Here is a 15,597-nt window from a genome sequence, read left to right as displayed (position 1 = left end):
GGGGCAGAGAAATGTTCAAGCACATTGCAACAGTATGTCCCAGTCTCAGCAAGGCAGCAGTGCAGTTTACTGACTTGCAGATTCCTGTTATTCCCACAGGTTGTTGTCATTGTGCCTAGTGTCTAGACAGAGAAAGGTAATGAAATGCATTCCCAGAGATTCTTTATATCTCTGTATAAAATATATATTAAGATGCTTACTTCCTATAATTACGTTATGCACTTGCTTCCCAGCAAATTGTAGGAAAGGTTTTGCTGGCGTTGTAGCTAACTTTACCAGGAATAGGAAGGTGTGGACAACTTCATCTGTTCACATATTGCAACCTGGTCAAAACAAGATTTTTATTTTGGTTTTGTTTGTTTGTGGTTTTGTTTTGTTTTCTGGGGGGATTTTTCATTTTGTTTTGTTTTTTTTCCCAGCTTGTATCAAGGTTTGTTCAGCAACAAAGAGGTGACATCTGATCTCAACTGGAAACTTACTATAATTGACAGGTAGTGGCATAGATATTGATTTGCAGGGGATTTCCTTCAGACACACACACTGTTTATGTAAGTTTTTCTAATTCTGAATTTTGTTTTTATTACGAAACAACTGGATGAAGAAATGTAATTGAATGGAATTAGATACACTGTGTCAATTATGTCTCTGTTGATTTGCTGTGATTTCAAGATTTTATAGAATGCCTGAGTCATGACATGTCACTGCATTGTCGATTAATTTGGTCCCAGAGACTGGCCACGGTATTTCCAGCTATGCAGATATGTCTAACAGAATATAACCTCTGTCACATCATACCTCAAAACCACAGAGTTTTATCTTACATGTACCCATGCAGACACTTGTTTTCACCTTACTTCAATTGTTGTGCTCACTTGGAGGCATGACACTAATGAAACTATTTACTGGTGGCTATAACTAGCCTTACAAGTAGTACAGCAGTAGTTTCTCAGACCCCTGAAGCTGAGTACCTACATGACCAAAGCCAAAGCCTTACATCTGAAAGTTTACAATAAAGATGAAAGACAGATGGAAAAGGACGCAATAAATAAACTGGAAAAATACAACATAAAAGAGAAAACATGGGATTAAGTGATACTTACCACAACTATGTAAAGTTTTAAAGTATGCTTGAAGGGCGAATAAATGATACATTTTTTGATCCTACTGTTAGCTTCTTTACCCAAGGTCCTGCTATACAAGCATTAAGAATCATAGCTCAGAGACATTATTTGTGCAACCTGATGAGTTATAGGTTATCAGTGCATAAAAATATCCAGGAGGATGTTTATTCACTAAAAGTACATGGAAAAACCACATCGATAGAATAATTTTTTTAAAGGAATATTTATTTTCAGTTCCATTTAAACAACCCACTTTTTCAACACATACTAAAATCTTTAGGAAACATTCTAAGAAATTTCAGGATTATAGCCACAGGAATGAATTAAACGTATTTCAGTTTTGCAGATTAAAATACAGAATATGTTTGCATCATTCTGCATTTTATTATGTTGCTGCCTTTTGGTATGCTTTACATTAAAAATACATGACTGACACTCTTTATACCAGTAAGCCTTTTTATTGAAAAAAAATATTATTGCATTAAACTACATTCCCAGGGATTCCTTGAATAAGCTAAAAAAAAAGTCGCATTGCATGTACAATAGTGCAATTCACTTAGCTACTGTATAATATAAAACACTTTATACAGAGAATACAAAACAAAATTACTAGTTTACATATTATACTAGCCAGAGTATTATCCAGTTTTAAATATAAACTTGACACTTTTAAAATCAATCTGATCAAATGGCATTTTTATGCAAATCTGCACAACAAATATACATCTTGAATGTATTCCAGAGGTACCTCAGTTACAAATAAAACTCCCAAACAGCAACAACAAAAAAATTTATCATGGTGTAACTGAGGAAACGTTTCTTATAGGAATTTTAGTGTGTGGGTGACCTGTTTCCTTGGATTATGTATCAAGAACATACAATCAAGCTAAAATAGATTATTAACTTGGTGTGTCTATATCACTGCCATGAGGATACTGTAACTCTTTTAAAAATCTATTTGAATAAAATCAAAATTGTAGCATGGCTCCATACATTGGGTTCAATAATGCTTTTAATAATTATAATGATACATATTTAAAGTACCTTACTGATGAAAATCAAATATGGTAGCAATTAGAGAGAATATATAATTTCAGCTGTGCTGATAGCTTTATTACATTTCTCCAAGAAAATCCTTTCTTTGTATTAAAAATGATATTGGACATTCCCTTTGTTCAGTAGTCAATGATTACTGTTTTGCTACTGTGTTATTTCTGTTCTTAATCTCTCTTTTTTTCCCCATCAAAACCTCTCAAAATCCTAATTCTCATTGTTCCAAGAATTAAATTTAATCTCCATTGTCAATTTATTTGCCTTACCGTATTGGTATATACAATAATGCATCGACATCCTATGATTTTGTTTCTTCTAGAATCCCATTGTATTGTGCATATGTTATGGGAAAGATATGTATCTATTTTCCATAAATCATCTATGTAGTAGAATATGGTTAAGTTTCAATTGGTTAGGTTTTTTGCCACAGAAATTTCTACAACGTTAACATTGTCTGTAAGAAGCAGGGATACAAAATGTGTGTACACACATTAAAGATTAGATTAGCCCATCATTCCTTAGTTCCATATTTTTCTTTTTTCGTTATCTACTTAGGATACAAATGAACTCTTATATACAATGAGAACAGCAGGGTTTGCTTCAATAGAAATGAAACTGGGCCCATAAATTTAAAAGTTTGTAGGGATGGAAATGCATTTTTTAGGTTGGTATTAGCCCTGAACTGGTGGTCATGGCTATGCAGCTTAGTCAGCCTCTTCCAGGGCACAGATTGACTTGCTACTTTAGATGGCCAGTTCAGAATATTTCTACAGAGTTATGACTAACGTTTCCAAGTGGTCCACTGAGCGAGTGATCTCCATCCAAGCAAGTAATAATTTTCGGAGGTGTTAAATCACAATCAGTGAAATATGCTTTATTCTCAGAAAATAAAGTTGCAGAAGCATAGAAATGATATGCAAATTCAGATCTTAATTTGGGAAGATTTTCAGCCAAAATTAAAAAGAAGAATTTTTAAACTGTAGAAATATTTAATTTTACATCTTTTCCAAGAAAAATTTTGACCTCCTTAATTCTGAAGCAATAATTTTGATTAAAGAAGTTCCCTGCAATTAAAATCAGAAAATTAAACATAATTTATATGCTACTTACATACAGATAAGTAACTCCAAAATGGCATGAATCCATTTGGTTAATGAGACTAATAAATAAGCTGGGAATCAAATCAAAATATATTTGACAGTGCTGGTTTCAACAACATTTCTCAACACAAAAATGTTTTGCTTCTGCTCAGTCCCCATTTTTTTTTCTGATAGTTTTTATTCAATGTCTAAAACATTAAACATTCAAAGCTACTTTAAAAATACAAACTTTGAAAAGACAGCAAACAGTTGCAACTTGTAAAGTCATTTGAAAAGTTTGACATAATACCAGTTTATGCTAAAGCAGCTGCTTTTAGAAATGAAAACAATTCCATTTTATTGCAATGGATCAATCTAGTTTGATTAAGACTAAGAAAATTGGTCCTTTTGTATTTTAAATACACAACTTAATTGCAATTAGATTTCTCAGTTGATTCAGATAGCTGAATAAAATGGAATAAAATTCCTCCAAAACTTTTAAAATGTGTTTTATATTGATTCTGAAAGATATATTTTTAATTGTGCATTACCTTATTGCAAATGAATTGAAATTATTTCAAATGTTTTTAATACAAACAAACAGGTACTGTCTGCTGGATACTTCATGGTCCAATTATGTTGGGAAAAATGCCTGCAGTCTAATGACAATTACGAACTTAATTTCATGCTACAAATCTCATGTTGAGTTAGAAGCATTATAAAATAGTCAAACTATGCCATTCAAAGAGATGCTGAAGTCCTCACCTATTTCCAGACATACAGTTATTATGAACAATTTCAACCACACATTACTCTGAAGGTTGGATACATGCATTCAAACATTGTGGATTCAGGATTTCAATTTGCTTGTTGAGAGTTTAGGAAGCCATGCGAGAATCTTGACATATTTGTTTAGATTCAATATACCTTTAAATGCTGAGTACTATGACATGTTTTTCTTTGAGACAACCTGGACAACCAGTTTTTGGAGAGCTGCTCAGAATTTTACTTCTGCATTTTTATGAGTATCAGCATGAATTTATAGGACCAGCCAATTGTTTCTGTTGTTTGTGAAAGGGATGAAAGATATCTACACATTCTTTGGGAAAGACTCTTCCACATGTCAGAGCTCTGTTTGATAGGAAAGAAGTGTTGCAGTTTTGGCCAAGGACCTCTGGGGTTCAAAGCCAGCACTGGTTGTTGGCAGTTCTGGGCTACTGCAGCTCACCCCTGACATACCCTATGATACATACACAGGTAATGCCAAAGAACTTGGCTTCATTGCCTTCTTGGATGCTTGGTTCAGGGAGAAAAGCAGCAGCCCGCTTGTGCTAGCACAGAGCTCTCTATGCTAAGGGAATATTTTTGTAATGTACCAGTGGCCTGACTGGAATCCCTTTACACTGTCCAAGCAACATATGTCAGGGATGAAATCACTAAAGTATCTTCAAGATGCTGTTGCGATCCCTCCTCTTCCTGTGTTAACTCATCATCCCTCCCTCTGAGCCACCCCAGTTTATTTCAACCAGGAGAAAATCCCAGGGACTGGTGGTCCCAGATACCTTATTTTTTGTTCAGAACCACCTTAACCAAACCAAGAACTGGAGCATTTCATATATACACAGAAAAATCAAATCTTTGAGGTGTTTCAAGAGTGCTCTACTTTAAATTGCGCTACTTTAAATCCCTCACCTGTTTTGATATACTCAATCACATTGTGTCTGGGTGCTGTGGTCCCATTCCTCCTGAGAGTCATAGACTTCACTTCGGGCTATTCTTTTCAAACATTCTGTAGAATGACACTAGCCACCCCATCCTTCTTGTGCTAGTATCACAAAGAAGCTTTTAAGCAGCTTTCCCTCAGAGATACAAGAATAAAATCAACATTCATATACTGTCAGACAGATTGTGGACTTTAAAATCTTTGCCATTGTGCTCTCAGCAAAACAACAGATTTCCCCTCAGACATGTGATTGAACAGTGAATACTTTATTTTATTTGAATTTGGTTTTGGAGCCATAGTGAAATCATTTGGGCTAGTTTAAGTAGCTAGAAACACTGAAAACTTCTTTTGTTGTAGGTAACTGTTGGGTCTGGCTAGAGCAAGAATAGTGATGGGGCTCTTGCCCTTGGAATACTGGATGAACTAAGTGATTTGGATGTATAGCAGAAGCCGTGGCTGTGTTCAGGTGTGGTGTAAATAAGGCTGGGATATATGCAGCGTGTGGAAGCGCAGGGAAGGTCAGTGGGGAAGGGTGGAGGGGTGTGGTGGAAACCAAGTGTAATGGGTGTCCTGTCAGCAAAGCAGGGTGGGTGGGAATGAAGGCTGGAGCTAATGGAGAAAGTGATATGGGGGCAAAATGTGCCTGAGAGAGTGGGTGGAGGGGTGCCAGGGAGAGATGACTGCCGTGGGGATGCACAGATGCTGAAACAGCAAAGCGTTGCAGCAGTGTGTGGTGGATGGTAGTGACAGTAGCATGCTGCTGAACAGGGAAGGCAGGAACTGCTGGTGTTGCAGAGAAGGCAGCTGGTCCTGGGGCAGGCAAAACTTTCAGATGTTTTGCCAGAAGTTGTTTCTGCATATGCTGCTGAGCTTGCAGTTGCAGCAACCTGTATTTGTCTACTTCTTCTGGTGAAAATGTGATAGGCTGCTGCGTTAAAGGAGGGGAGGTGGATTTACTGTACACTTCTAGGTCATCTACTGTGTCATCATACTTCTGCATAGCATTGTCACAAAAAGAGTCTGAACTGCCTTCTGCCCCGTTGGAGTCCATGTTTATATCGTGTAGTTCTTTGGTCTCTGTTGAATTAGCAACAACAGAATATCTATTAGAGGGAAAAGCACCAGGGAAATCATTTGGTACTGGATCACAGCTTTGTATAAAGGGTTGCACTTCACTAATGAAGAGATTGGGTTGTTCCTTTATTGCTGTGTTCCTTTTTATGCTTGGGCTCTGATAGCCTGTTTCTATTTGAATTACGTCTTTAAAAACACAATGATCATAATCAGTGCCAGGTGAAAGAGTAACGTTAGTTATCTCTGATGCTTCCAAGTTGTTTTTCTTCACACTGTTTTCCAACAAACTGATTTCATTATGGCCCATGTCATTTTTACCTATGCTTAGTGCTTTCTCTGGCAAAGGTAACATTGCAACGTCTTCTACTGATGACGAGAACTGAAGACCAAAGTGACTTTTCGAGCGATCCCTTAATTCTTCCCCACTACTGTTTGAAAATCTCTCTGAATTGTGCATTTGCTCCTGGGCTTTCTTAGACTGCACTCTTTCTAAAAGTAACTTGGCTGTCAGTGATTTCCTTTTTCCACATATGTCTTTTGCCAGGCTTTCATAAGAACAGGTGGCAAAGTTTTTTGACTGACTATTCACATTCAGAGATTTGTAATGTGCAGTTTCAGCTTTTCCTGGTTCAGCATTAGGACCTCTTTTGGCATCCTCTTTTGTTTTGTTGTCATAGTTGTCAGTCTCTTTTGAGAAGGATCCTGAACTGACGCCTCTTGAGATTCTGCTACTAGATGATCTTTCGCTGCTTCTTGAATCACTAGTGGAACAACTTTTGGATCTGTGGTAGCTTCTACTCCTACTATGAGCTTTGCCAAAATGCCGATGTCTACATCTGCTGTGTTTAGATCTGTCTCTGTGTTGTAAAACTTTATGTATTGAACATTTTCGATATTTAATTTTGCCCCTCTGAGTACAGTTTCTAGTTCTGTGACTTCTACTATGACACAGATAATCGTCATCTGTATCATCTGAAGTGAAAATACACTTGTGCTTTCTGTGTTTACATTTGTGCCTTTCATCTGTCTTGCTTTTTCTTTTACAACAACAGAGCAAATAATTTCTGCTGTGATTGTTTGATGTGGGACTCATGTAACTCATGCAGCTACTTGTACTGCTAACTGAAGTGTCAGAATAGCTGGAATGTCTGCCAGAGGAGGACTTCTGAGGAGATGGGAACCTCCAACACCTTGTGTAACTTCCACATCCTTCATTCTCTGAATTCCTGCTGTTTGAACTGGATTTACAACTAAGGAAACTTCCACTAGAGTCTTTTCCACTGTCACTTATATCACTGCTGTAGCTAGCCACATCTTGAATGGATCCGCAGTCATCTTGGTTTTCACATTTTTCTTTAGAATAAATTAAATGACATTTCGCAGCTTTAGACTTTTTAATCCTAGACATAAAAGCAGAAAAGGAAATGCTTTCATTTCTAATGTTCTGGTTTTTTCTTTCACAGCTATGAAGATGATGCTTTAAAGGTCTTCTCAGTGCTGCTGTATGAAGACCTTTTTCTGTCAAATAATCCTTTTGTGATACATCAAGGTAAGCAGGCACTTCGGGTATATTTTCATTCAAATAATCTGCAATGCATTTCTGACCATTTTTGTTAATTTCTTTCACTATATCTGACTCAGCTTTTTGCTTGGCCTTTCTTGGATTCAGGGAACCTTTCATCTTCTTTGGTTTCAACAACTGATTATCTTGTTCATTTGACATTTGTTTGTGTTTTATTAAACCTGAGGGTTCATTTTCATCAGTATTATTTTTAGAGTGCTCTTTACAGCTTGCTTTGTTGGTTCCATGCTGTTTACCATTTCTGTGATTTAAAGAGAGTCTGAAGTCAAAATACAATGGATTACAGCCGTATGAAATACAGGGCTCAGTTTTTGTAAACAAAAGTAATTCTGTGGGCCACTGCAGAGCAGTGGTGCCATCTTTGCTCAATACATGGAGGAAAGGCAACGTCTGGGGCTTAAATCCTTTAACCATGGCCTCCTTTGGACGTGTTTCCATATTTCCTTTTGTGATTTCTGAAATATCCAAAGATCTTTCTCTTTTTACCACTCCAGGACTGCTATTATTGTTGCTTGAATGTGCCAGCTCAGGCGCTGACTGGGATGGGAGTTCGGATAACTGGTTAGGCAGGTGGGCATTGCTGTGCTTGTAGGTGTTCAGCTGCATACAAAAATTGCTAGCCTGGCATGAAGGCGAAATGAGAGTTTCTAAGAATTGTTCAGATTCATTCAGTTTGCTCTCTTGCTCCGTTTCTCTCAGTGAACCAGAAAAATCCAAATTTGAAAGCTGTATTTTGACTTTAGAAAATGAAGGATGAGCACTGACTTTTTCTTCTAATTCCCTATCACTACTTTTATCATTTTCCTTTACTATTTTAGGTTTTGGAGCTGCATGACTTGATGTGCTGTTATCCACATCTATTTGGTCTTGTGTAATAGGTGACCCTTTATCCAAGCTTGCTTTCACATGTTCCTCCAAAAGTGTGCCAGAATGGCAGGCCTCAATAGCTTGCTTTTTTTTATGATTGGGAGACTCACTACAATCATTTCCTTCTTCAGAGTTCTCACTGAAGACTGATGCTGAGGACTCAAGCTTTAAAGGGACCTTTTTAGAGAACGAGAAAGACACTCCTGCCCTTTGAGAGGTATTGGTGCTATCTGGGAACATTTGTGAGACTTGATTTCCAAGTGCACGGTGTCTTTCAGTAGGGGGATGATGCCTGCTTATAAAAAGCTGTTGTTTCTCTAGTATGGCTCTGGAGAAACCTTGTCCTTCACTCATCATTGTTCTTTGAGAACTGGCTGTGAACTTGCCACCTTTGTACAGGAAAATGCCATGGGGTGCCTGCTGCTTTTCCATGACCAATCGGGGGGCTTTCAGCAATGGTCCACTCCCAGTGATGCTGTAAGGTAAAAAATAAAGAAAAAAGAAAGCTGTATTAAGAAACCAAGCTATGACAGAGCTTGCATTTCACAGCGTCTGTATGGTGAAGGAGGGTGTCTCTCATGCTGTTACAAGGGAAAGCTAAGTTTCTACAGGGTAAATGCGCAGTCTAGTCATCAAATCATAGAATCATAGAATATGCTGAGCTGGAAGGGACCCACAAGGATCACCATGTCCAAATCCTGGCTCTTCATGGGACACCCCAACAATCCCACTATGTGGCTGGGAGTGTTGTCCAAATCTCCTTGACCTCTGCCAGTTCAGAGCAGAATGTGATGTCAGCAAAGGAAAATAAAGTTGGTGAGTTTTTGATAAAACTTGAAGTATTATGACCTCAATTCTCCAATGTTTTACCTTTCATGATGCAGATTTCTCCAAATCATTCAAAGGTAGACAGTACTCAATTTAAATTAAATCCTGAACTTTTCTATGACTAGATACAGATGAAAACCACTCCCTGTGGTTCACCCTGAATGAGCAAGTCTGAAGAACATTCACAACATCCTTAAGATAACTGGGAGAAATTCAACCCTCTAAACTCAAGAGGCCACCATATCAGACTCATTTCAGCTGCAAATTAAAGACTGGCTGCTGTGTGGGGTATCTTCCTTAGGTTCCTGTACATCTGGAGCTGTATTAAAAAGACAATACACAGGTTAGGGCCAGGGCCAGTGAACACCAGACAGATCCATGGTGACTGGAGAGGGCTGAGACTGAGCCAGGAAGCCAATCCATCAGTTGAGGTCTGGAGAAAGGGGCGCTGGGGACAGACACTAGCATGGGTATGGCCAAGGAGACCAACCCTCCTCCAACTCAGCCCAGGGAGACTAAGGTGGACTAAGGAGGAGCAAGGCTGAGCTTTCTGAGCCCCCAGGTGTGAGTGGGGCCCAGGTGAGGGTAGTCAGGGTCATTAAGGCTTGTTAGTGCCCTCAGGACCCTCATAGGCTTTTGAACAGGTGTGTCTATTCTGGTATGATTTTGAGCAGGTGTATAATTTTCAGAGGCTAAACCAGGGTAGTGGTTTTTATGCCTCCCATTAATCCTACCTAACTGTCCCGGTAGCCCTTAACACTCAAAAAGCAAACCCGACCTCTCTCACGGTAATGTGCAAAGAAGGGTATATATTTTAACCTCAGTAAAATCAGACAGAAAGCAATGCTCTTTGTTTTGCCACATCCACGTTGAGCTAAATGCAGAATCCAGAACAGAGTTCTGCTTAGTAAACATTCCAGGTAACTTCCAGTTTGCTGCCTCCCAAGTCTAGAAGACCTGGCATCTCACAACCAGCTCCAAAGCATGTGCAGCCTATGCCAAAGCTTAGAATTTAATATCAAAATGAGAAATTCTAGTACTTCCAAAGCATAATGGCCACCTCTACGCAGCAGAAAGATCTTATACTACCTTTAATTTAGGTGGTTTCAGAACTTGATATTTTAAACAGTTTATAAATTCATCAATGCTATAAAAGTAAGAGTGGAACTTTTAATAAAAATTTAGAGCAAAACACTAAACATTGCTTTAGGTAAATGTAGTCACAGCATGTGGTTTGTGGCTCTTCATAGATTACATCGCACACAAACATATACATACCACCCTACACTATTGTAACACAATTTTTCCAAAAAAAACAAAGGACTAAATCCTCAACTTAGCTTGGGTTTTTATATGGGCAAGGTGGTATTTACATACAGAAAATTACATGTTTTGAAGTCAGCATGTGAATGCTCTTTTTCAGAGTTATGCCCGTTTACATCCAGAACAAACATTGGTTTTACTCTGAAACTGTATTAAGGGGAATTTGATCTGTGGTAAGTCTTGGGTTTGTGAGAGGCCACTGCAAAAGAAATTGTGCTGTGTTCAAAGTGAGATACTTCCACCTGGATCATTTGCAAAATCAAACTCTGGAAGAGAAAGAGAAACATTCTGCTTGCTTAGGGAGAAATGTGTCTATATGATTTTTTTAAGAGTAGATTTTTATTTTATCTTTATATTATTCCACAATCAACGACTTTGCAAAATATTCAAGGAGTTATTAATATTAAAACTATCAGCAAACATTGGTGGGGAAAAAAGGACACAGGTAGATTTCCATCAATATTAATCACAACTTCATTGGTCTTATTATCAACCGTGATTTGATTTACTTTGCCATATTTTCTCTTTCTGTGTTCTACTTTCATTAATTACATTATTCCTCTTCCCAAAATATCTCAGATTTTAAATCTGTGGTTTAGTATTTTTGTAATTAAAAAAAAAAAGTGCAACCTATCTAAGAGGGCCTTAACAAACATGGTAAATCACTGATTTCTTGAAATAGATGATTAACTGAGATTGGAATGACTGTTGTCATTTTCCATTAGAGATGAGACATATATAGCCACCATAAAAGTGTTTTTCCAAGATATAATTTAAACACGCATTTCATTAGACTAATTATCTACATTTGGTATCGGTGCAGCACTACGGTGCACTAACAAGAAAAAAATTAGGAACCAGATTAAGTAAAGGGTTTGATTAAAGATTAGGAAATATTTTAAATAAATGTAAATACATTAGAACTCCTAGATCTGCATAACAGCTATCTATAATTGGCTAGCATGTTTTATAAATGCTATAAAAATACATTGATATTCAGCAATGGGAAAGACATAAAGACTCTCTGAAGTAGCATCAACTCAGAGTATGAGAATATGTATATATTTCAGAGCATATATTTGCATTTGCCACAAATTTGGCATCAGGAGATACAAATTCGCCCCTATTTGTACATCAAGAAGAAATAATCTCTTGGAGAAGGTGTATAAAGAGATCCTTTTAAAAGTCTCCTTGGAATAGCAAAATAAAATGTTTCTGTGCACAAGATTCATAGTAATTTTGTTGTCAAATTGTACTGGCTTGTTTCAAGGAATTGTGTTGGAACCTGAGACACAATACTCAGGGGCAATAACAATTGTATGTGTATGTAGACTTTGCTTAGAAAGGCTGACTCTCTGTCTTTCCTGAGCAACTGGGAATGCTACTCCTCTGCCAAAATCACAGCTCTCAGCCACCCCTGAACCTATTCATGATTACAAAGAGCAAGCTTTGTCTTTCCAGGCTCTTTGTAAAGGATTATGGACTCTTGGCTCTCTCTAAAAGCAAACATGCTTTTTCCCTCACAGTCTCACTCTGGCTTTCCTATTATCACTGACCTTATTGGTCTATCTGAGACTACATCTTGAAGTATGTGGGGATAAAGGAATCTTCCCACAGGCAGTTACATTTGTTTCAACAGATCTGTATGAAAATGGAGTTGTAACCATAAAAGCGATATATTAGCACTAAACTGTTATATTTCAGCAGATTGCTCAAAAGCAATTACATAGGCCAAAATGAGTGTATAATAAACTCTGAATGCTATTATTTCCAGGGTACAGTAATCTTGATATGAATTTAAAAGAATGTCAGTTTAATTATCTGATTAACTCATTACGGTCATAGATTAAGATAAACAATTGGTCTGGTGGCAATCTGAAGCCCTCAGTGTCATTAAACAAAGGAGATTTCTCAAATTTAAAGGTTTATTAGTGCAATCTTTGTCCTGTATCTCGCTATTCTTCAATAGAGCTAACAGTATTAGATAAACTTAACTCAGTTAATTACTTGTTTTTCATTCACATAATGATACTTTTCATTACTCTACAGAGAAACTCTGAGAATAATCCCAGCACCCTAAACATAGGAAAAATTATTCACAAAGAGTTTTTCCTCTCCTGTTCACTTAGTGTCAAATGCTAAGACAGTCATATTAATCTCTTCAGATCGGTTTGGATAAGGTAAAATGATGATATTACAAAAGCATCTTCAAAACACTCAGTTTAGAAGACATGAGAATAACTAGCTACAGGAGACAAAACGACAAACCTTCAAATAGCATGTAATTAATTCAGGGCTTTCAATTTTATGGTTTGCAGAATAGGAACATTTGGAGTTGAGGACAACTGAAAACAGGTTACACTATACAAATCTCTGTACATTACATCATGTAGGAGTAAAAATATTAAGATTTCTTCTGGAACTGAGGGAAGAGGGCATTAAAACCGAATAAGATTTTTAAATACTTGCCATTCTGACTGCTTCCGTAACTCTGCAAGCTGGTGGAGTCGCTTGAGTGCTTTTTCCTGTTTCTTCTCGTCTTTCCACGACTTTGAAGCCACATTTCGAGCAAATTCTCTTTGTTTCAAATCTTTCAATCTCTGTGTGAAAAGAACATAAACAGAAGGGATTAAATATGTACACAGCAGATACATTTTCTCTTACTCAATTTATTTGCTTTTTATGAAGTTGGTATGCAAATGGAGAGTAAAAATATAGTAAAAAGAGATTGAAAATACTATTTTTGCCTAACAAAACAACAGGATTTGACAACTGCTTTTTAGCTGATATATGCATTCATATGAATGACAGCTTTTTTGCTTCTTAGGAATACACAAATTTTCTGTTGTATATAAATACAGGCACAAAACTAGACTCCATTTAATGAGGTCAAAATTTTCCTATTTAATTAATTCTGTTGGAATGTAATACATAGGCATATACTGGAATAAGGCTGAGCTCCTTTGTGTAATATATTTTGTACATCTCTACTTGCACATGTATGCATGTATATGTGTGGGCTTCTCTGTTGGTTTGACAGCTTTTTAAGACTTTTTTTTTTTTTAGGGAGAGGACTACTGTCTGAAATATTTGATCAGGAAACTCTTTTGTGGTTATTTTCACAATTTTTTTTAATATCCTTAAACCTCTGTAAATCAAGTAGTTACTGTTGGAGAGAGCAACATTCTTTGCCTTTATTATATTTTTTTATTACCTGGTTTTGCACTGCTGAGAGCATAAGGAAAGGGGAGGAGGAGAAAACACATGCCAAAAAGTGTCAAAAGCATCCTCTGCAAAAACAGTGGTTCTATCTTGCCTCTGAATTCATTGTGCCCTCTAGGAGTCAGCAGATCATGTCTAACCTTACAACTTTCCAGTTCAAATCCATGCTTCCATAGTCCATGGCAGAAATGCCTTCTCCCCTCCACCACGTCTCCAATGCTGTGGTGTTCGTGCAAGGAAGGTTTACAAGCTGTGAGGGAGCTCTGGTGCATTCAGGCTGATGCCCAAACTGGAAGCCTTGAAGACCAGGACTGAGAACTAAATTGCTACATCCACTTGCCCCTTGGTCCAGAGGTGGCCCTGTGCTCATCAGTGAACTTTAGAACTACAGAATCAACCCCAGGAAAAGCTAAATTTTCCACGCAGCCCTGAGAGTAATTTTTGCAAAGTAGACTTGCAGAAAGGTTTTGATATCACAGTCATTTTTAAGCTGTTGCTCACCTATCTGTGTCTATGCCTACTTTGTCCACCAGCACCTAAAGCACCTCATGCTGTTGTTTCCCTATGGCATGGCCAAAAGTGCAATATGCATCAGTAAGATAAATTGGAGAAATGTTTGCTCCACCATATTTTTGGCTTTTACCTGTCCCTTTATGTGCCCTCCCTCACTTGTCACTTGCCAGGCCAGTCACACAATGCTCCATTCCCTCAACCTCATTGTCTGCAATTTACAGTAAAATGGATAAATATGTAAGACAACGTTACTTTTGGTTCAAGAAAGAAGCTTTTTAAATAATATGTCAGAGCCAAAGCTATAAAAGAAATCAGACAATCTTCTCAGAAACAAATCCACATATTCTGTCACCTAGGTAATGTTTACAAGAGCGTAGAGATATTTAAGCTGTAAAGATAAGTAAGAAAAAGACAGGTAGTCTTAAGCCTTATTAACATGTCCAATGTGAAGTAAGGGCAAAGAAACAGGGCAAAGAAACACATTTGAGAAACGCCCTTTGGGGTCGCTTGCTATGTTTTAGCTGTCATCGTGATCTGTTCAGCATCACACCTAAAGCATTCATGGGGAAAAGCAGAAACATTTTCTACCTGTCAAGGAAACAAAGAACAGTGTGAAAGCGAGTACTATGGAGCGCAGGTACTGCAAAGCAATGCCATTTCATTTCTTTGGCAGTTAGGATGATAATCAAAAAAGCAAATGGACCAACACTAAGAATAGAAGTTCTAGCAGTATTTTTTGCTCTCTAATGGCATACAGTATGTGTCACAGAAGTAGAGAAAAGAATAAAAAAAGTAGGTAAGCATAGTAGAGAACTCATCAACTGGAGCTGAAACCCAAGAAATCAAAAGCATCTACAGTCTGAACAGAGAAAGAGCTCTCCCTGCACATCCCCTCAGCAAAATAAAACAAAGCTGCACTGCCAGAGCTCCAGTTAAGAATTGTAATGAAATTTGTCAGCTATGTTGGATAGATCATGGGACTCCTGCTGAACCTGCAAACCCCTGGTTTTCTTCACTAATAACCTGTGCTAGACTTCTGACAGGTACACAAATATTTGCTGCAGATGGTGCACAACAGCATGCAACCAAGCAGGTACCTGAATGACAACCCCAAGCTCAGCAGGTGTGCTTGAAAATTAACATTGCTTTACATGGCAATTGCATTTTTTCATGTAATTAGGTACTTAACTGGGCATCCAAATGCAGGCACAT

At 37.6% G+C, this 15,597-nt stretch overlaps 1 protein-coding gene across 2 annotated transcripts in view; it reads right to left on the bottom strand.

The window, feature by feature from the left end:
• Positions 1-1,563: 1,563 nt before the first annotated feature.
• Positions 1,564-15,597, bottom strand: part of ZNF804B (zinc finger protein 804B) — a 241,376-nt gene continuing 227,342 nt past the window's right edge. For both annotated transcript variants that reach the window (XM_027684731.1, XM_027684732.1), the window contains exons 3-4: positions 13,120-13,250; positions 1,564-8,974 (exon numbers count right to left, since the gene is read on the bottom strand). In XM_027684731.1, the coding sequence (XP_027540532.1) occupies positions 5,290-8,974; positions 13,120-13,250 (3,816 nt within the window). In that variant the 3' untranslated portion in view covers positions 1,564-5,289. The remainder of the gene's footprint in view (positions 8,975-13,119; positions 13,251-15,597) is intronic.

Source organism: Neopelma chrysocephalum, unplaced genomic scaffold (genome assembly GCF_003984885.1).
Source record: "Neopelma chrysocephalum unplaced genomic scaffold, ASM398488v2 Primary Assembly neopelma1_67, whole genome shotgun sequence".
In the NCBI taxonomy this organism is placed as follows: domain Eukaryota; kingdom Metazoa; phylum Chordata; class Aves; order Passeriformes; family Pipridae; genus Neopelma; species Neopelma chrysocephalum.
This window is presented reverse-complemented; position numbering and strand designations above follow the sequence as displayed.